Source organism: Cuculus canorus, chromosome 2 (genome assembly GCF_017976375.1).
Source record: "Cuculus canorus isolate bCucCan1 chromosome 2, bCucCan1.pri, whole genome shotgun sequence".
Classification (NCBI taxonomy): domain Eukaryota; kingdom Metazoa; phylum Chordata; class Aves; order Cuculiformes; family Cuculidae; genus Cuculus; species Cuculus canorus.
The window spans coordinates 107,386,534-107,408,985 of NC_071402.1; the positions used below are offsets into that span (position 1 = coordinate 107,386,534).

Consider the following 22,452-nt stretch of genomic DNA (forward strand, 5'->3'; position numbering starts at 1 on the left):
TTTTTCTGAAAGGTTTAAGACTGGCTATACAATTTCAGGAAAATTGTTCTACAAACAAGGGCTGCACGACAATTTCATATTGACTCAAACTGAAACCTTGTCTGTTCTCAGAAATTATTCCTAGGGGTTACTAGAATGAGGCTAATACTCTCAGTACTCTTGGCCTGACTGAATTTAGTAGCAAATTCGGACTACCTTAGCGGGACCATTTTTTTACCCTGAAAAGGACTGGTCTAGCTTTTTTATTGTGTTCTTTTATGGATTTTTCTCAAAATCCCCAAACCCTATAAAGTGTGGTTTCCGCTTTCACATATTTTCAGTGACTCTGTGTGTATGTATATAAAATGAGTTTCATTTGTTTCTGCAACTTTATTTTCATTTAAGATATATTTTTAATCAAAAAGTTAAACCCGAACTATTTCTTTGCTGCTGTGCTGCTGGTGAGACTCTGTGTTAGGCATCGCAGAGATACAGTGCATGAAGATACTATGTTTAAGCTTTCAAATTCCAGGGTTGTGCCAAGATCCAAAATTTCAGATGGAAGACCTGGGGTCTCATTAATTTCCAGCATTCTTTTAGAGACTGACTCATCCATAGCACACCCTGTACCCCATTTTCTAAAAAGACTCAAAGAGGCTGAGCTTATAGAAAGAGAGAAATGAGTCTCCTACTGCTTAACCATTGTGCTCCAGGACATTCAAATTAGTAAAGGATCGAGACGGAAGGAGCAAAGCACATGGCTATCATCTCTAGTAATTAAGGCAAAATGTTTGTTCTGGGGAAACCAAAATTTGATGCCTGTGCTGCAGTATGAAAAGGATTTGTCCTACCAATATTTTGCAAATTAATTGGTTTTGAATGAGTAAGTTGTTGAAAAAGATCTCCACTTTCGTACCTTCTTAATGGAGGTTAAATTAGGTATCTGTAATTACGTAGTTACTATGCAAATATAAGCCCAGAATCAAGAGGATGTGAAAGTACCTTAGAGCTAGTATACTTCACAGGCATGAGTACATGTAGTCTGCAAAAAGGATTTTGAGTTTCACAACTTAGAAGTGCATTGTGCATATTTAATTGTTTTTCACTGCCTTTAACAACATCACCCAGTTTAGAAGCACAGACTATATAACTGAAAGAGGAATGTCTTTAATATTAATAGGGCTTAACTAATAATTATTATTAATACCTATTTAGATTACCTATTTGTCATCTTGTTCTATGTCAATTTACTTATGACTTTACCCAAATAAATCATTAAAAAAATCAGATCTTTGGTAGACACCTGCAAACATCCCATCTCAGATATTTTTCCTTTTATTTTTTATTTCTCTATCTAGGATACCTCTGCATTTACAGTGCAATCAAATGAGAATGTGACAGAGCCTTCGGTAAGCGGTGGCTTTTGCTTCCTTTTTAAATGTCTTGTAAAAAATGATACAATTTTTCCTTTGTGCAAAGATATTTTCTCCTTTTTTTTGTTTTCCATCCTCTAAATAACAAAATCTTAACCTGGAAGAGGTGATGGGTGATATCATCTGTACTTACTGAAACAGTCTTTCACAAGGATAAGAGGAAAAGAAAACCAGGGTAACAAGGATATTCTAAGATATGTTTGCTTTTCAAAGTTTTAGTCAATTTGTGCATTTAATTGGATTTAACAAATGACAAGAATTTGTACTATGGTCCAGTATACGGCAAGGAGGTGATAATACATGATGGCTGCTAAATGTCTCCAATAGCTTTATCCAGTCTCCACATGTTAATTATAGGCACAGTCTGCTGCTGAGTAGTGGAGAATATTTTTGAAAGTGAACATAATTGGGGAGTTGTTTAGTTTCTTTTACAGGATTTGGTTAGCCTGGAGTAAGGATGTGGAATAGCAGCACTGTTGAGCAAGTACTATAGCCGTTTAATAGAAGGAGAGACATACTCAATATTATTTAATGGGGTTTTCATATAACGCCTCTGGTGGTGCTTGTGTTTATACCGGTTACTGAATACAGTGTATTTTTACTTGCAGTTGAAATGCAGTAACTAATCTGAACAATGCTTGTCAGCAAGTGACCTGAAGCATAGCATTATAACAAGTTACCTGTGATTTTAAGCCTGAAAGTTTTTTCCAGCGTTAAACCTCAGGAAACTCATTAGTCATCTTGCCTGGGTTAAATCCGCTTTATGTTTCTCATTTCAGTCCTATCTCCTCTTTGTGAAATTCCCTAGAGCTGGTATTAATATACTACACAGAGAGATTTCTGCACATCATGGTATAACATAATGGATGTTTCTTTTATGCTGTGCCGAATCCTGAAGCCCTTGCTTAGGCAGACTTCTCCATACCTCATTAAAAATCAGTCTGCTTAAGGAATATATGAGAGGCTATGGGTGTTTAGTATCTCTAAGAATTTCATGGAAACTGTCTTCATCACAGGAGACCTTCTAGGCAGTTGCCTGTCATCAACTGCAAAGCAACGAAATAGATTTTGAGCTTTGTATTATGCTTAGCAATTTGTTCATGGAAAATTAATCTCCTAGGGTTGTTTTGTCTGGTTAAGTCAGCCATCTTTATAAATGGAATATGCTGAGAACAGCTTGCAGCTCTTCCCTTGTATGACAGTGTATTTGGAAAGTGATGTCTCCATTGGAGATAGCGCTTTTGCTGTGAGCTATTTTGCCACAGGACTGAACGTGTTACAGGGCTGGTGATGTTTGCTAGATCCTTTTGCTAAAAAACAAGCTTATGCCAGAATTTAAAAGTTTAGAGAACCCAATAGTGGGTTGATAAATGAAGGCCTTGTATGTGATTGAGATCTCAAGAGGGAATGCATTTTAATAAGAGACTGAGGATAATTTACCCACTACCAAAATTCAAGCAGTCAGTGATTGCCCTTGTGCATATAAGAACTGTTCAGGTCTCTGCTAATTGCTTCTTACCTTCGCTGGAGAAGAGACTTTATTGTCTGAGAACAGACAGAACTCGGAAATAGGGGAGAATTTTAAAAACTCATGTTTGAAGACAGGGGTTGGTACACATGACTTTCAACTCCTGGCCTTGCCATCACTTTCTTGAGAATTTCTGAGCAAATTGAGTGCCTTCCCTCTACTTCCATTGGGGTGATGAAAGGAGGCTTTCTGTAACTCAGGAAGCTAATGATTTCTTTCCTTGAGTGGGAGGGATGTAGGACTGGCTCAGTTTTCATATGGAACACTGAGGATGAAAATGCCCTTTAGATGCTGTAAGGTCAAGCTCTGCAGTCCACTCCCTGGTAAAGCCCAGCAAGACTAAGGCCAAAGCAGTACTGTGCCAAGCGCAGTTCCCATTTCCCTCTTCCCTCCCCACTGTCATGTGCCTCTCAACAATTTTTCCACTGTCTGCTTAAAAATTAATAAATCAAAAGACTGAGGCTGGAGAAGCTCCACCTGCGGAACCCAAGGTCGAGGAAACCCCTGCGGCTGCTGTTGCTGAAAAGGAGGCCATCCCTGCTGAGCCCGCCGAGCCAGCAGAGCAGGCTGTGGTGAGTGACCTGTCTGCCATGCCATCCCCTGGGCCTCATCTGAGCCATGTTTCATCATAGTGAATGTGCCTGCTGCATTTCAGCCATCCTTTCCATTGTCACCATCCATCCATGGCTGGTTTTTCCAGAGCTCAGCTGTGTCACAGCATGCCTCTCCAGCATGCATCCTCCCTTCAGACCTCAAATGTCATTCCTCTTATGTTTGGAATTTTAGACTGAAGTTCAGCTGAGTGATTGTGGTTTCACAGATTGTTTGATTCCAGATGAACTTCAGAAAGGGGAAGAATTGATGCCATTTTTAAGTGACCTTATTAGCAATTTTCTCATTTCTTTTCAAGCTGAGCTGTAAGCACTAAGCCAATGTACCTCTTGTATGGTCCCTGCAAGAGGATGAACATACCAGAAAAAAAAGTGATTGTAATATAAATGTATACAAGGCTCATGGTTTTAGAAGCAGCTGTGAGCTGAAGAGTGAACTCTAAGCACCAATTTGGAGATTTTTATATGTCAGCATTCAGGAAACTGTGGGAGGAGAAGAAATGACAGCTCTGCAAGAAGAACAAAGCAGGGCACCCAATATTGCTAGAAATTCAGAGGTGATCTGAGATGACAGGCATGAGTTTTTTCTGCTGACTAGCATCCCTTTTTATAACAGGTATCTCAGGTAACCCTTTTATCCAATTGGGGTTCCTTTTCTAAATAGGTTTGGCAAGGGCTGAAAAACCCTGGAGGAAAAATACATCTGTTTTTGTAAGATGACAGTTTTCATACTTTCCTCCAGACGATAGCATATTCATAGTCTCTCTTAAGTGTTTGTCACTGTTAGAATATGCAGATTACTACTGAAGAGCTGGATAGAAAAAAAGGGGTTGTTTTGTGGGTTGGTTCCTCGCCACAGAAGCCAGTGGAAGCTGTATAGCTGTGATTTTTGACCATTGAGCACAGTTTGGTGACATAAACATTCCCATAAGAACAAGGTTCAACTTGCTGAACCACTCTTGGCCTTGGGTGAGACATCTGTGTATCTTCATCTGCTAGGTAGGGATGATGATACCCAATTAATCATAAAATTAAGTGGTTTTCATTAAGTATTTGATACACTGCCACATGGGAAGTGATATAAAGCTGATGTAGATGCAAATTAGCCAAAGAAAGTGAAATCATCTGGCACCTATAGATGTGGCAGTGTAGAGCAGGGACAGAAGACTTATCAGATATGCAGTTACTGTAGTATTTCATGGATCTGTGTCTGGAGCTGATCTTGTCTAACAGTTTCAATTAAAGGCAGTGGCTCAGACACTACAAGGCTAATGGTGACATTTATGGGTACTGGGCCCAGTCACCATATTCATCAATGACCTGGATGAGGGGATAGTGTATCCTCAGCAGCTTTGCTGATGATAAAAAACTGGGAGGAGTGGCTGATGCATCTGAAGGCTGTGCTGCCATTCAGTGAGATCTGAGCAAGTTGGAGAGTTGGTTTGGAGAGCAATCTAAGGAAGTTCAACAACAGCAACTATAGAGTCCTGCACCTAGGGAGGAATAACGCCATGTGCCACTACAGGTTTGGGGTTGACCTGCTGGAAAGCAGCTCTATGGAGAAGGACCTGGGAGTCCTGGTGGGAAACAAATTGACCATAAGCCATCAACATGCTCTCCTAGCCAAGAAGGCCATTGATGTCCTGCGGTGCATTAAGAAGAATGGGGCTAGCAGGTGGGAGAAGTTATCCTCCCCCTTTACTCTGCCTTAGGGATGCCACATATGGAATATTTTGTCCAGTTCTAGGCTCCCCAGGTCTAGAAAGACAACGAACTTCTCAAGAGAATCCAGCAGAGAGCCATGAAGATGATTAGAGGACTGAAGAATTTCTCTTATGAGGAAAGTCTGAGATGCCTGGGTCTGTTTAGCCTGGAGAAGAGAAGACTGAGAAGGGATCTTATCAATGCTTATAAACATCTAAAGAGTGCGTGTCAAGAGAGTGGGGCCAGACTCATTTCAGTGGTGCCAAGTGACAGGAAAGGGGAAATGGGCACAAACTGAAACACAAGAAGTTCTGCACAAACATGAGGAAAAACTTCTTTACTGTGAGGGTAACTGAACACTGTAACAAGCTGCCCAGAGAAGTTGTGAAGTGTCCTTCTCTGGAGATATTCAAAACCCACCTGTATGCACTCCTGTGGAAAGAGGAGGAATGGGAAATTGGTCATTGGTCTGGAGCTCTCCTCTTCTCAGTAGTGAATGGCAGGGAATAATGTGGAAGAATGGATGTTACTGAAGCTGAAAAGGTTGTTTCTAGGTGGTTTTATTTTGATTACCTATAAGGATTTAAGGAAGAAAAATATTTTCAAAGTTGTTCACCATTTTTCTGAAAGGAAGCCAGCTCCTTATTGTCCTTCACTAAGACAAAGCAATGCTCTGAGGACTGTTGCCCATCTTAAGTCCTAACTGAATGATAGGCTGTGGCTGCAGCACCACCACTTGTCGAATGGCACAACCTTTTCAGACGATCAGTTTTGCTGCCTGATTGTCCAATGAGGAGTTCTGAGTCCACAGTCTCTTGGCAGCTGATCTAGCCAAGGCACAAGACTGCAGAGCTGTTGGGAGACAGGCAGAGAAAAACAGAATGCAAAATCCAGGCAATTTAAGAATAATCTGTGAGGAAGACCAAAAGTAGAAGCTAAGTAGTTTTATTTAGGTGTTGGCTTCCTTAGGTTTTTTGTTGCTTCCTGCTCTTGCTAACTTGGGAAAAATAGTTAAAAGTTGATTTTTAAAATGTCTGAATTGGAGTTATTCTGCATTTTACTCTGAGGAGTTATTTCAGGAAGGGCTTTCCAGGATTTGCAAATTTTGGAGATTAGGATTAATGACAAATATGATCAAAGTTGAGGAAAAGTACACGGAGTTGCAAAAGATGAAATATAACTTCTCAACAGCGGTTCTGCATTCGTTTGCTTTATGAGTGACAGTTTACTTTGAAAGTCAAGTTGTAAAATATTGATAGATATTTTCTTACTGGGAATCTTTTATAGAGTTTAGTAACTTCAAGTTTAGAGTAACAGCCAATAATCAGTTTAATTTTTCTGTGATAAGTTTGCTGTCATATCCCATTAATCCAGAAAATTTATGGTATGCATTCTTCATTGTAGGAGCTTCGCAGTAAATTTTCTGATAGGTTTTTCATTTAAACTAAGGAGAGAATGGTCCAGGGAACAGGGTAGTCCTTGCTGCTCAGGGAGTTTTAGATTCAGTTAGTTATTGTTCTGTAGTCTGCCTGAACAAGATTTCCCAAGACTTCATTGCAAGAACTCATCAGAATTGCTGCCTGCAATCTCATGACCATATGCACCAACCAACAGAAACAAAGTTAACCATGGTATAAAGTCCTTTCATGGATTTTTTGCACACCAAACATTTTTCCTATTTCAATAGCAGCCTCAAAGGTAGCTGTAAAATCCAAAGGATACAGTCTAAAGGATGTAATGTATTAATCACTCATTTATTTCTTTTTCAACTAATACTACCCACCTCACCATATCAATTTTTCACATGCAATCAAATATTGCATTTATAATAATGAAGTGAAAGGCTATGAAATCTTGTTATTTCCCTTTCTTCTTCTCCTATATGTCTTCTTGTTTTGCAAGAGCTCTAGGCAAGTACAGCTGAGGCCAGAAAACAACCTTCAGGTGTGAGGGTACCTAATTATAGTTGAATCTCACTGTACACAGAATTCATGGTGCCCAAATGGCATAGTATGTCATTTGGGAGAGCAATACAATGGTTAGATAGGGAAAAGCGGTCAACTCTGTACAAATTCTGAGTCTGCAGCTAAGTGCAAAGTTGAAACACGAGGCCATTAAAAATATATGGCTCCCAATATATGTACGGGAGAGAACTGATGTGGAATAGAGTCGTTCTGTTGAAGTCTGCAGAAGCAGGTTTTTCTCTGTTCATGGAAGCAGGTTGTTACTTTACTCTGAGTTATTTCAATTATCCTTTTTGCTAGGCTTTCTTGCCCTGAAAATGGATGGTCCATGCTGCCCTGTCTCTCTTCCTAAACCCCACCATCCACAAAATCCCAACTTCCAGCTAATCAAAAAAGCAATCCTACTCATCTGACTAGTCCAAAATAGTCAAATTTGCTTTGGCAAGTCCCAAGCTTTGGGAAGGAAGGGTAGGTCTCCTTATGTTCCTCTTTCCCACCAAAACCATGCTTTCAGTTGGCCAGAAAACAGTCCTCCTTTGAAAATATGTATAAGTATATGATCTTTACCAGAGCATATTATCAGGGTATTATTAAGAGAAGGGCAGAGGGTGACATGTTCCTCACTATAAAGTGCAGGATGATGTTAATTTCTGAGGGTAAATTGACTTGTAAATATACTTGATAGCAGAAATTCAACACTTTCTAATAGTAAAAGTAGGGAAGGCATCTAGCTACTGACTTGCAGTTGGACATAAATCTTTTGCAGGCAATAAAAACATCTCTTCTGTAAAAGCAAGGTGAGACATCTGTGGGTGGCTGTGTGCATATGTGCATCCCTACAGTTAAGAAATAATTGTATTTTGCTATTGATATTTGTTTTTTCTATTTAAGACTCTCTACAGTCTCCTCAAACTTACTATAAAATCAAAGACTCCATGGCAGAGGCTTTGCAGCTTCAAAAAAAAAAACCCAAAAAAAAAACAAAAATAAAGAATTAATCATTAAAAAAAAAGTTATATAACCCTGTAATTTTGATGAGATAAAGCTGTGAGAGGTTTCTACCGTAATGCTGCTGTCAGCAGCTGCCTTGCTGTGGCATCTGGACATGTTTGGGGCTTATGAGGTGACTGCAGGCATACTAGAAGATTAGATTAGAAAAACATGAGTGATATGTTTGGACCCTACTCAACATCCTTTTATTAAAAAAGAAACATGTAACCGTTCCAGCTGAAACATGTAGAAATTTTGGAGTGGCAGTCATGGCTATGTGAAGACACTTAGCTGAAGCCCAAGTACTTGAAGTCTCCTGATTTCTGTTTGCTAAAGTGGGTGGCCCAATCTACCATGCCCTCAGATAGATTTGCATATCTTTTCTTCACCCTTACAAACTGTTTTGAAAAACCTGACCTAGCTGGTTTTGCAAAGCAGCCTCAAAATTTAATAACAAAGCAGATTTCTGTAGAGGGGGGTTTGATTTACTTTTCTGCAGCAAAGGGTCTTTAGAAATAGCCCCTTCATGCATGGACTCAAAGCTGAACAGGAAAGAAACACTTCCAACTGTTCCAAATCAGGCCTTAATTTTAGCAATTTTAACTGTTATCCTTCAGTAGGAAAGGACATAGTGGTAGTTGGCATCTGTACTGTAAAAAGTACTGTCTCGAGGGAGCTTATTAGCATTTGGTGCATCTGATTCCTTGAACGCCTAAATGAGTGTCAGATTTGGAAAACCGCTGGCACATGTCTAATTTTATAAACATCAGGCACCTGTTGCATGTACCACAAGAGTATAGCCTTGAAGAAAGGTGATCCTGCAAAAAAAAAAAAAAAAAAACTTCATGACCCACCTCTTTTGAACAACCCCTTTAAACGACTTACAGTCCAGCATGAGTGGAAGAAGTAAAGTGTTTTAGAAAGTTTACCTTGAACCTGTGGTGAGTTGCAGGTGAGGCAGAAGGTTATAATGGGAGCACTTTGAAGCTGGGTTGGGAGAAATTTGAGCTTGCTGGAAACTTCAAGGACAGCAGTGCTTTGGGTTGTTGCTTAGTAAAGAATTCTTCTAAGTTGGTGCTATTATGATAATACTGATAATAAATGTAAATAAAAGTCCTTAGCACTTACAGTGCGATGATTATGATATACGATAAAAGGCTTTATTTGTTGGTTTTTAGCCTGTAAGTACTTCTATTTCAGATCATGTGTGGCAGCAAGAATCTTTCCGCCTGATATATACTACCCCATTTAGGTACAGCCATTCATTTCATTGCGTCCCATATATGCCGTGCTTCCACTAAGCATGACTAATACCAGTTTCTCTGCAACCATTGCCTAAAGTATGAGTAAGGTAATGACTATATTTCCTCTTTATACAGGACAGTGTCGAGGCAGGGGATAAAGAGACAACGGGAGTTGCTGAGAAAGAAAGCGAGGTACATATAAACAGCCTCGAGAGTGTGGTTATGCTTTAATATCTCCAAGAGAATCGTGGCAAAATATATGTCATTTTTGTGTCATTAATATGGAGGCCAATACTGATGCCAACTGAGATCTAGATGTGGTATCTATTCTGCACAGATATATCTATATCTGCATTATATGTTCTAATACCAGAACACGTCTCATTCAATGCAGAACTTGCCTTAGAAACTGTCCATTGCAGCAGCATAGAGTTATAAATATCCCAGGGCAGCAAACAAAGCAGCTTCATGGTAGAAGGAGGTATAAAGCTGTTTCTATTGACATTTGGAAATAAGTTGCATAGATTCCCAGTAGCTTTTACATTTTCCATAAATTTCTTTGCCTAGCCTTCCTACAAAAATATTTATAAAACAAAAAAACCCTTGAATTAATCATTTATTTTTCCTAGAAAAGCATGCCCTGAACTAAAACTGATATTTGAAAATAATAATGAGTTTGTTTGCTAAAGCACAAGTCCAACATCAAGTTAGATACAGTTCAAATAAAATTACAAAGCAATTGAAGAGCCAATAACATACTTTAAGCTCTGTGTGTGTCACCTTGATTAATTGTATTTTGCTTGTATTTCTTCAGAGGTTATAAAACTGAATGCTTCTAGGCGAAAGTGAAACTATAGCGTGTTCAAAGGTGCACAGACAGCAGTGCAAGAGGAATGGCTACATATTAAATGCAGGGATAGAAGCAGGGACTGAGAAACAGATTGTAATTCCTAGTTATTAGTCACTTAGGATTTGTATCTTGAGGTGCTGACAAGCCTCCTTTTATGTTATTACTCATTTTGGTATATAAAAAAGTCATTAACTAGTCTCCATTCACCTTCGTTTCAGAACATAGTTACATCCACCTGTCCAAGATTGGGTTTGTTACCTTGATGTAAAACACTCTGCTAGCAGAGTTAAGGATATGTCTGTGGCTCCAGGTTATCCCTGTGTAACTGGGAAGTGAGTGTGGGACTCACTGTTGTTGTAGTCCTCACCAGCACTGCCACATCCGTGTAAAAATCACTGGAATTACTCTAGCAAGAAAGTACAGGATGGAAGTGGTAGCCCAGCTTGTGGCTGATGAAGTGCAGGAGAGTGTTGGGTTGCTCCTCTAGCCTTGGCTCGTCACTCCCAACAAGTCTGGTCCAAGAAGAAGCATGCAAGAAATTCTGCACTATCCAGTGAGCACAAAGACTAAGGCTTAGAAATTTTTCCCCTTTTTTTCTAATGCTACTTGTCCTTATAAATTGAGGTCTCTCATCTGGTGAGTTTGGCCCTCTGTTTTCTTTAAAATAGCAGTATGACTGTATGCAGAAGAGCTGCCCTAAGAGATCAAGCTGTTTGCTAGGCTGATATCTGGCCTCTCGTGGAGGGTGGTCCCTTTAATATTGTAACTTGCGTAACAAATTATTCAGTACTACCGCAAAAGTCTTCCAAGGCTTTGCAAGCAATAGATGTATTCCCTAAAGCATGATGATTAGTTCCTCTTGATACTATATTCTCTAGCTTAGCTGCATTTATAACCAACTATCATAAAAATTACTCAGTCCCTTTCTAAATCCAGCCATGGGGCCAGATTTTCAGCTCTGGAAAACTGGCATAGCTCAAGGAGCTCCTCTGGCAGACCCCCAGTGGAAAGCTCAGTACCCCTCCTTCTCCTCTCCCTGGGGTCATTCTTGCCAGATCTGTGGCATTGTGCGGAGCTGACAGCGGTGTTAATAACAGGAGAATGCAACTGTGTGAATCTGCTGCATCCTGGGTGAAGAAGCATTCACTTCTGCTGCAATTAAAAACAGTCAAGTGGTTCTTCTACCACAGCCCTCATTATACTAGATGACCCTTTCTTTGTCCCCTGTACAGGTGGTGTAATGGACAACTGTCCAAATTCCAGTAACACTGCTAGAGATAGATCATTTGGAATACTATTAGACTGTCTAATAATATTAATGAACTATGGAAAAGAGGTTGGTAGGATTGGTTTTCAATATGAAGTAAGGTAATACAGGTAACTATATCTGCAAGTACGTGGTTCACCATACCTGGGTATGAATTCTGTGGGATAAGCCTCCCTCATTTTTTTTTTTTTCTGTTCTAATCACATATATTTGAGGGTGATGGTTACATTCATTCTGTGCTATCTCACATGTGTTTTTTTAAAAGCTTATTTTTAATCATCTAGCCTGCACTGGTTTTGTACTATTAAGACACAAGAACAAATGCTTACACAGTTTTGAGCTTGGTATATGTTCGGTGACTCATGGCTACATACTGAGACTGTCACCCCTTCACTGTGGGGCATTTAAGAGCTGTTTCATGTAAATTACTATTCTCCTCCATAGTGAAATAAAATGGGCTATACAAATCCAATAAATAGAGAAGAAGTGTTGATCCTAATCAAAAAGGACGGCAAGATCAATTTCTGCAGCGTGCTGTTAGAAGCACATGGTATAAAATCCGTCTGATGTGTATGTACTCTGTACCCACTCTTTCCTATTAGTCTTTTCCAAGGCTTTCACACTCATCACTTATTTGAATATCTTCTTGGGTCAAGGCTGCTAAAAATGGTAATAAGATGAGTGGCAGGCTTGCATACTTTAAAAGTCACAGGAGAAGACATCAATGTCTGCCCATGTCTTTTGATGTTGCTTCATTTTGTGGTAGGACATCCTTCAGCAGCAGCATTTTCAATTTAAACTAAAGCTTCTCCAGTGATTTCTACAAAACCCTATAGTATTTTCTGACTTCAAGGACTCCAGAAGAGGTTTTTTATCACATCAATTGATAGCAGTGAATAATGTAATGCTGAATATTAGATATTCCCAACAAGCAATGGCTGAAGAGTGCCCATGAACCATTGCTGGTAGTTCAAATTGCATTCAGGTAGCAGACTTATCCTCATCCCTGGAGGAAAGAAAGATCAAACTGAGGAAACAAAGAGCTTCAGGCGGTTAACAGGAGATCAGAGATATTTCTGCTAACTGTACCTAGAAAACAAGTTTTCTAAAGTGTTTTTGCTTTAACCTGGTGCTCTCTGCCATAGGTTAAAAATGCCACATGAAAGTTAATTGGATTAGCAGAATGACTTTTGTCATTTGCCTTCCACCCTCCAACACTTGAAATTAATCCGCTGTAAGCGTATATCCTATATGCTACTGTAAGCTTATACCAGTTTATACCAATACAAATGTTAGAATGATACATAACTTACAACAATGGTCTCTGCTGGATGAAAGATTCATCACTGTTCTATAGGCAGATGCTTTTCTATCTCCTTTTCAAGAACTGGAACAAAACATGCACTAACTTTCCAACTTGGGCTGATCACAAATGGTTCAGTCATATCGAGACTGAGTGGGTTTTATGTACATTCTTTTTTTTTTTTTTTTTTTGTACTGGCTTTGCTACAGACTTTTAGGGTTATATTTTTATTTCTGATACCTGATGGAATCCGAAGATTTCTGATCTTTGTCCAGCTGTAGAATATATTTGCTTCTGTTAATATAGCCCAAATCTCAAGTCTCTGTATTAGAAAGGACCGTATAATAAAGGCAATATTTTTTAAGCCAGCCCAGGTCTAGCGGTCATAGTAGGTAGAGAAGGCTTGGAGCCTCTTCCTGAGAGCAGATTCCACTAGCAGAGTCCTCTGGACCCCTTGACAGTTTGCAAGCTCCTCCTCCTCAGCAGAAACCTGTGGCTAATTTCTTCCACAATACAGCTTGAAGGCAAGAGAGTACAAATACTAAAGCTTTGGCAAACTGTTACTCCAAAACAACACCTGAGGACTCTACTAAGTGGTGCTTAGTGAGGTCTCATAAATTTCTCTCTCCCACCTGTTAATCAACTTCCCTGCACAAGGTTGTCCCCAGCACTGCTCTCCCTCACAAATCAGGAGGAATCCCAATGAAATGCAGGCTGTGTGTTGACATCACCCAGGGAGGCTGAAGACAAGAAGCTGGTCCATGGTTTCTCCAGCAGATACACAGAACGTGTATCCTGAAAAACCCCTCCCTTCTGTTGTTTGTAGGTGTTACCTGTCACCGAAGGGGCTGCGGAGGCAGAAGATGGTGCAGCTGTAACAGCAGGAACCAGTGATGGTGCTGCTACCACTGAGCAGGAGGGTGTTGCTGCAGGTGACAAACCTCAGGGAGAAGAAATGGAGGCCCATGTGTCTCAGGTAACTCATATCCATGCACGGGAGAGTGTGTTAGTGGAATCAGGACAGATTCAGCAGCCTGAAAGAGGCAAGGCTGCTCCAGCTTTATGCCCCCAGGTTCAACCAGTAGCAAGACAGAGGCTCTCCTGGGGATAACCATGTAAGAGGCTCATACAGGGTATCCTTTCTTTGGAGTCCTTCATTTGAGTTGTGCCTGATTTTGTGCCTCTGGGCTTATGAAGCTGGGACATGTTGGGCTGATGGCTCCTGTGATGGGCCTGGGAGCAACATGGGCGGTGTATTGTTTGGGCTCACCCTTCTGCTGTTGCCTCTGTGCTCTTCTGTGGAGATGACCTTTATCACATAATCTAATAGGGATTTTTGGAGAAAAAGGCAAAGAAAATAATGGATTTTTCTTGTGTCCTGGCACCATGTCCTGTCAATAGCATTACTTTGTTTTATGTAAATCATGGTGGTGAAGCTATGTATTGGCATCTGGCCTGCTGCTTTCTCTTCTGCAGCCTCTAAGGAGGTGGGGAACAGCTACTAGAACAGATGCTGCAGATGGGCAGCCAGTCACCACCTCCTGTCATTGCATGTTGTATTTCTTCTGTACACCAGAACAGGATGCTATGGCAGAGGACTGGTGAAAATGTGCTTTTCAGGTTGAATGCTCCCAAGAAATTTCATTAAATGCTTTTTGTCTTAGGCTTTACTATTGGTCAGATGCTACTTATATAGCCTTTCTGCTTTCTCTGCCTCCAGTCACATTGCTGTAAATCAGGAGAAATCCTCTCAATCAATCAAACAAATAAGTCATGTATACTTCTTTCATCACCTTTATATCGCTATTATCCTGCTGACTTGAATTCTCAAAGCAATATAGGACAGTGAGTCCTGCAATATGTGGCTTCACCCAAACCCACGCGAAGTTTAGAGCAGGGTAGAGGACAAAGGTCTGTTAATTTCCTTGTGCACTGAAAATGAAACCCAAACTATCTGCAGATAGTTTATTACATACTGCGATAAATTGCAGTGTTATAGAAAATAGACTTAGGAGGACTAAGGGGAACAGTAAAAACAGTGAAGGGATTACTCTTTTACATTCTTGCACCAGTACTCTTTTCTGTCTTATGTAAGAGTCCACCACAGAGAAGAAAGAAATCCCCATTCCATATATGCCCTGTGTAGTAAACAAACAGCTGTGTTTTCCTGCTTGAAATAAAGTACTAAATACTCCTGTGGTGCTTTTTTGGTTTTCTTATTTTTTTCCCCAGGAAAAAGTCAGCAGCATCCCTTCAGTAGTAATAGAGCCAGCATCAAACAATGAGGGGGAGGGAGAAGAACACGAAGTTGTTGTGAACGACTCCAAAGATGCTGCAGCAGAGGCAGGCACTCAGGGCACCGACACGCCTCCCAGTGACACTTCCCAAGTTGGAAGTGAGCAGAAACCCACCGAAGAAATCCAGGCTGCACCTTCTCAAGATCAGCCAGTTCCAGCTGAAGACACAGCATCTGCAGTGCCACCTGGCTTTCTCTTTAAGGTCTGCTTCTTCATTCTTTTAGACTTTCCTTTGGACGTATCTTCTGTGAATGTGTCTGTCTGCGCAGGTAGTATGATGATTTCTTGAGCCCAAGGGGCACTTAGTTTAACAGCCGGACAAATGCACATGCATCTACACACAACCACAACTTTAACATTGTATTGTTGCTTTACGCAAGAGGTCTGAGAAGATATATTTTCTGCACATTGTTGTTGCTGTGCGTATCCTTAAGTATCCTTATGTATTTGTCTCACTGAAGTACGCAAACAATTTCATCTCACCAAATTACTACTGAAAGTTAATGTACTGAGTAAAATTGCACTGTCACAGAGTTAGTCAGCGGTAATGTGTCATGTATGCTAACAATATATCTGATATACTAACAATATATTTGATCTTTAAGGTCCCTTCCAAGCCAAAACATTCTATGATTCTATGAATATTAAAAAATGGCATTTTTCTGTCCTGAAAATCTGTAGTGGAAGTTCTGGTTCTATTGGAACCCATGGGACTTCTACAGTTCATGGTAATGAAGCCAAACTGTCGTTCTGTGACTTTAGTAACATTACAGATATAAACTGTTAGGATAATCAAACAGAAAATTTTAATGAAGTATAAGAGAAAATCTCTTCTTGACTGGCGAGACCTCCAGGGTTTCCTGGTTCACAAGGTTCTCTGATAATGCTTCTCAGTTCAGAATTACTGAACAGCAGAAAAGCTCCTTGAGGGTGATGAACTTTACACGCTTCCTATTATAATTTGCATAGTTCAGACTAATTAGTCCCGTAGCACTCCATAATTATACCGTTCCTCTTGGTCTATTCTCATTTCTCAATATTTTCTGCAAACTTTGAGAATAACATTAAGGTGAGGGTGAAGAGTATTGTGCAGCTCTGACTCAGATATGCTGACATAGTTCATCTTTTGTTTTTCATCACACTCTCTTGGGTCAGACATAAATAAGGAGATATAGAATATATGCCTGCCACCTGGCTCTTCCTGCCATTTTGTTTCATTACTGCAGAGTTACCATGGTACTGGCTGTGATTTGAGAAAATTAGAATAGCGCATCTCTTAAGGAGATAAAACCATTTAGTTAAAATGGTCTGTTCACAATGACATGCTGATCCTGCCAATCAGCCCTTTGAAACACGGATATTTTTGGCATACCCTGCTGACAGTAAATGGGAGCTCTTTCCAGGGCAAGTATTAATTAAAATCATAGAATCACCAGGTTGGAAAAGGCCTCTTGGATCATCGAGTCCAATCATTCCTATCAGTACTAGTATTAGTATTTGTATTTGCATTTGTATTCATATTAGTATTCCCACTACTCAACTTTTTGATCACTTGTTGAAATGGATGCTGTACATCCCACTCAAATTTCCACAGATGTTTACAGAAGGATAATATCCAGTGGCCACAATAAGAGAATTGTGGCAAACCTGAAATATCAGTTCCTGGGAGTTTTTCCCAAATTTTTTGCAAACTCCTGTCACCTCTCTCTCAGATCCAGTAATGAGAGTGGGGAAGGAAAGTGAGTTCCTTATATAGAAGAAATAAGGGTGGCAGGACTTGTCTGAGAGGCAGGACTTGGAGGCTGCAGTATCACCTATCCTTGAGATGCTGTTATCTTAGGGAAGGACCTTAGATTTCCTTCGGTAGTCTCAAAAAGGCTTACTTAAGCTGTCCCTGCTTCCAAGGGTATGAATAGAAAACTTTGACACAAATCAATGTCAACATTAACAACCTGAATGTACCCATCTATAGCCACAGTTTGCAAAAAGAAGGCATATTATTCTGTTTCTTTCGCAATGCAGATTTAACAGAAAATTTTATTGAGGTAATTGCCTCCATTTAGATCATGTCTATATGTTTGGTGTTATTTTTTTCAGGTCGAAGTTCTACATGATTTTGAGGCAGCTAACAGCGATGAGCTTAATTTAAAACGAGGAGATATCGTGCTAGTAATTCCTTCTGAAACCACAGCTGATCAGGTAAAAACCTGTGGTTCTTTCTTTTGTTGACATTTTTCTTTGTCTCAACTTTTTTCTCACAAATCATAGTTAATGAGAATCTGTATTCAAAATGTCGCTACTGTTTCAAAACACAAAGATTTTATTTTTTTTTTTGTTTGTACTTGGGTTTTTTTGAGACTAAATGGCACGGTTGACTACTGCTAAAGTCCCAGATGTTGCTACTAGCAGGATCCAACCTCAGCATCTTTTCTAGGGCTTTTTTTTTATGCTAATTTGCAGTGAATTTAAACAAGAACACATGCACACAAAGACTTAATATGGAAGATAAATTACAAATCATACATTATGTTGTTATAGATCATCTTGTCTTCACATTGCAGTAGAATGGATCACATGGTCCCTAGATATTCAGAGCTTTTACACATGGCTTTGGAGAAATAATACAAGTTCATCCACAGACAGCACTGAGACTACCTGTAAATTGTGCTGTCCTACAGCCAAAATGTGTGCTGCATGGCTCTAAAGCTAACTCTGCCCGCTGGAAGCCTGAAACTGAATTAAACTAGAGGTTAATTTTATTTAAGACATCAAATTTTATTTTAGCACTGTGTTTCAGGTGAATTTTTAAACAATTTTATTCCACGTATTAAATTGAATTGCAGTGAATTGAATTGATTTTTGGTCACTGCTTTAAAAGAGAAGACTGTACTGCACACTGTTAGCACCAGCTGCTTCATGGGCACCTGTTACAGCCAGCAGTGCTGGTGAAAATGTCCCCCATTGATTTGAGGTTGAGAAGTGAGGGACTCAATCCTGCCTAGGTAAGAGCACTGCTCTGAATAGAGTATATTTCTTAAAATAGGTCTAAATACTAACACTCTAAGCATGTATGAGCGCTGCAGACTGCATTTGAAATTGTTTTGATGGTTGATGTTGTCCAAAGGTAGGCAATAACCAATGTTCATCATCTCAGTCAAGCTTTCTTTTAATACAAGAGGTAAGTAGTTGGATTTTGTGTTTGTTTTCTTTTTATTATTGTTATTCTTTCAGATTTTTCTTTCAACAGGGTACTTTGCTGGTTTTTTGTAGGGATAGAAGCTGTTACCCTTACCCAAGTTATGCTGCATCTTACCTCATGGGCAGTTCAACTGATGTCATTACCAGTGTTTGCAGAATAGGAGACTTCTCTAAGGACAGCAAAATCTGCTGTTTGTCTTCAGTTTGTTTTTCTTAGGATGTTCTGTACTAAAAATACTTAATCTTCACTTGGTGAATCCATGAAGTATATTCTCTTGCAGTGTGCATTGGAATTCCATTAGGATTAATTGGAGTAAATTGTGTGCAATGATGGAGAAAATAAGCCTTTATATATTCATGTTTCTGAAACCATTCTGGTCATATCTTTATTACTCAGTCCATATTTGCCCTTTGTGTTTAACATCACCATAAAGCTTAATCTTTTTGTCTTTTGCCAGGTACTTTGTTGATGTAGATAGAGTCTTTTTATCTTTGTTATTCCTTATTCTACTTCAAAATTGACCTGTCTAAAATAATAATTCTAATATGTCTCGTAATATCAGCCTGTGTTCCTCATTCAAAGCAAACCACTTCTAGCCAGTGGCTTCAGTTTTTCCATTAGTCTTGAGCTGGTCCAATAAAACTGTTCATTCCCTCAATCCATGTTATCTGTGCTGAAAAGCTTCAGTTCCCCTGTCGTTTCTCTCAGATATTCCATGTGCTTCAAAAACAGGTGCCCGGTTACATGTACACAGTCAATGCTCTACATAGGATGTACCTGCTTTGACGATGCTTATTTTGGGGCAGAGCACCAGTACACGACCGCATGCAGCCACTGAGCAACTGGGACTCGGTGGTGTGTGTGAAAATCTGTTAAAGCTACTTCACCTTCTTGTGTACTCTTTGTGCAATAACAACAGGGCGGAATTAGAAATTCTATCATGGATTTACTCAGACTCTTATTCTTGAAAGGAAGAAAGAATGGAGTTACTGAGTTAGTTAAATGAGAATAGGTTAATAATTTTTTAAAATACTATATTGATTTTATTCCAGGTAGAATTGATCATGCTTCAGAGAACCCAGGACTTTCCAATAAGAAACCTCTCCTTTGATTACTTAGACTGCTGGTGATTTTTTTACAGGTTTTGCATGTCAAATTCTGGTTTACATTTCACGGATTTTCTGGGAAAATAGTTGCATATGAACCAAGTTTGAATTTCTAGAAATAGTAACTCCAGGGATTGCAAGAACTGTTATTTCTTCTGATTACTGATACATGAACCAGAAAAAAAGAACGTTCAGGGGAAAATGTTCAGATTGAAAACTACTTTTTTCCCCCAGCTATGGTATTGTATAACGTAACAAAGTCTCAACAGAGATTTGCACAAATGTAGATCTAATACAATACTAGATGACCTGGAAGACCTGTTATTCAGTTTTACATTCAGCTAGAGGTTAGATGGGCTAAAGGCCATAGAATATTCACAGTCACTCAGTCTCACTAAACTGTGGTCTGGCAGAACAGAGAAAATGGTCTGTGCAAAATCAGAGGCTGCTTTTCAATGAAAGCACTAAATCTTTTAGCCATGTATTTCACAAACATCTTTAGGTCTGAAGCTTGTAGCAAGTAAGGGGATGAACCTGAAGTTTAAGAGGTTCTGTCTTTTTCCTTGCAGGAGGCTGGCTGGTTGACGGGCATTAAGGAATCTGAGTGGCTCCAGTACAGAGATGCAAATAGTTATAAAGGACTTTTCCCAGAGAACTTCACACGCCACCTGGAGTAGTTCTCGGCATAGGCAGACGAATGTGGTATGACGTTCAGTCAGTAGGTTTTTAACCTCTCTGAAACACAGGAGCCCACCTTTTTGTAGTTTAAGCTGTTAATGGTTTACAGACTGGTGCCAGACAAAGCTTGTTGAAACATATCAAAATGAGCATGAATGCAAACAGTTAAGCTAGCAATTTCTGAAAAGCAGTACATGAAAAAAAAAATCAAATAAAAAAGAAATGTCCTTATTTGTTCACACGTATGTGGCAACAGGTTTGTTTGTGCTTTGTCAGAGCTATGGTGATCCTGTATTTGGTCCTTTCCCATGAAATCTGAAATTAGCCTCCTCAATACCAAAACCTTAACTTCTCTGCACTAAGTGTATTGTATTGAGTTGCACTGCAGAAGATTTAATTAGTTATCCTGTAGTAATGAGGTCAAACTATTATAAGTTTCATGTGTTTCAAAAAATAATTAACTGCTGCAATGTTTTTCAATGTTATTTTTGGACATGCATAATATATATACACACACACCAGAACTTATATGTGTATATATAAGTGCATATGGATATATATGCATTTTCATGACTTCATGGTAGTTCTTTGACTGTGTAGTATCATCAGTACACGCATTGCTCTTTCACTGTCTGGCATTACAGGAAATGGTTTTGTTCCAAAGCAAAACTAGCTGCTCCATTGCCAAAACATGATACAGTATCTGTGTTTGTAATGTGAAATTTTCATTCTGAGATGATGAATAACATCCTGTTCAAAGCTGCTAAACCTTTGAGAAGGCATGGCTCGGTCTCTTCCAGCTGCAGTAGTTACAATGAGATAATCTGGAGGAGGAGTTGTTATGATGCTAATCTATACTTTTTTATTTAATTGGCTGAATAAATTTAAAAAAAAAAACAGAACTAATCTATGAGAAGAAATAAACACAATATATTTTCACTATATGTATTTATGCAGCGTACCTTCACAGATTCTTTTAAAATAAGATATATAATGTATCCTGTATCAAAAAGTCATCTGTAACTTATGTTTTCCAGTGCTGTGTCATTAAAAATAAACCTTTGATCCAAAGAAGCTGTTTCATCTCTGGTACTTTTGAAGTTTCGTAATGCTGAAGTTTGTATAGCCTATATACTGTATTGGAGAATCTAATTTTTACTTAATACCTCTTTTTTTTCCGAAGAAACACAGCATAATGGATGCGCTATCTAAATTCTTGCTCTCGACTCTAGTTGTGGCCAGAGCCCCAAAAGGTCTGAACCCCAGCTCAGCCCATCTCCTAGTTGCTCCTCCTGTTGCAAACTGTGACTGTCAGCTAGTGTCTGTCCACAAGCACTGAGGGAGCTTGTCTCTGCTTGCCCATCACTCGACTGAAGATTGCTACCTCCTAGTAATTTTTCCCTTGTGCATTTATTTTGTATGGAAAGAAATTTCTCCAAGGATCTGGTCTATTGTGTTTGCTGATGCAGATAAGCTGCAGATATTTAAGAGTATTTATATTTTCCTAAAAGTTCAGTTATTTTTCATGATATTTTATTTGGGGGCTCATTTTGAGTGCAGATGGTATCTGTTGCCACTCCATTTCTAATTTGTAAGGCTTCAGTGGAAGAAACGGATTTTTTGCTGCTGTGGAAGATGAGGAAACTTGGTTTCTCTCTGTTTTTCAGAACACGGTAGCTTTGAAAAGCAAGTGTAACGATAGCTGTGTTTTGTGAAGAAGCTGAAAGGCCCAACTGTAATAGCTGGGATTTTGGCTTTGAAATGTCACAATGAGCAATCAGAGTCTAAGGAGGTTGCAGGAAAGTTCTTCCGTTTTCTTTTTGTTCTTTTAACAGGTTTCATGGTCAATAGTGATCCAGGGCCAAAAATCTCACCAGGGAAACAATTTTCTTTTGATTTTGGTGTGTTCCAATAAATTCCAGACTCCAGTGCACTGCTTTGAGGTGGTCATAATAACCTGTTAAACCTCATTTATGGTGAGACTCTGGTGACCTCAAGCAAAATCGATGTCTTGCCGGTTGTATGAGGAGAATTATTAATGCTTTATCTTTAAAATTCCTTGCAAAATTCCATATGGTAAGATGATAGACATTAAAGGAAGAAGATGGATAAGTTAGACAAAACAATATTTTTCCTAATTTTCTCTTCTATCAAAAGTAGTTCATGAATCGAAATGCATTTATCATTTTGGGTTAGCAATTATTTCTCACATTTGGTTTCTTCTGACTCTTGTTTCATTAGACAGACATCTCTCAGACACTTCTATGTCTGCAGCTCGTGAGATTAATGGTATAAAATA

At 39.2% G+C, this 22,452-nt stretch overlaps 1 protein-coding gene across 5 annotated transcripts in view; it reads left to right on the top strand.

Moving 5' to 3' along the window:
• Positions 1-21,221, top strand: part of AMPH (amphiphysin) — a 118,555-nt gene extending 97,334 nt beyond the window's left edge. For 2 of the 5 annotated variants that reach the window (XM_054059333.1, XM_054059337.1), the window contains 7 exons: positions 1,338-1,388; positions 3,396-3,512; positions 9,589-9,645; positions 13,700-13,849; positions 15,106-15,372; positions 17,268-17,369; positions 20,045-21,221. In XM_054059333.1, the coding sequence (XP_053915308.1) occupies positions 1,338-1,388; positions 3,396-3,512; positions 9,589-9,645; positions 13,700-13,849; positions 15,106-15,372; positions 17,268-17,369; positions 20,045-20,152 (852 nt within the window). In that variant the 3' untranslated portion in view covers positions 20,153-21,221. The remainder of the gene's footprint in view (positions 1-1,337; positions 1,389-3,395; positions 3,513-9,588; positions 9,646-13,699; positions 13,850-15,105; positions 15,373-17,267; positions 17,370-20,044) is intronic. The other 3 variants (XM_054059336.1, XM_054059338.1, XM_054059335.1) reach the window with 2 other exon arrangements.
• The last annotated feature ends 1,231 nt before the right edge of the window (positions 21,222-22,452 follow it).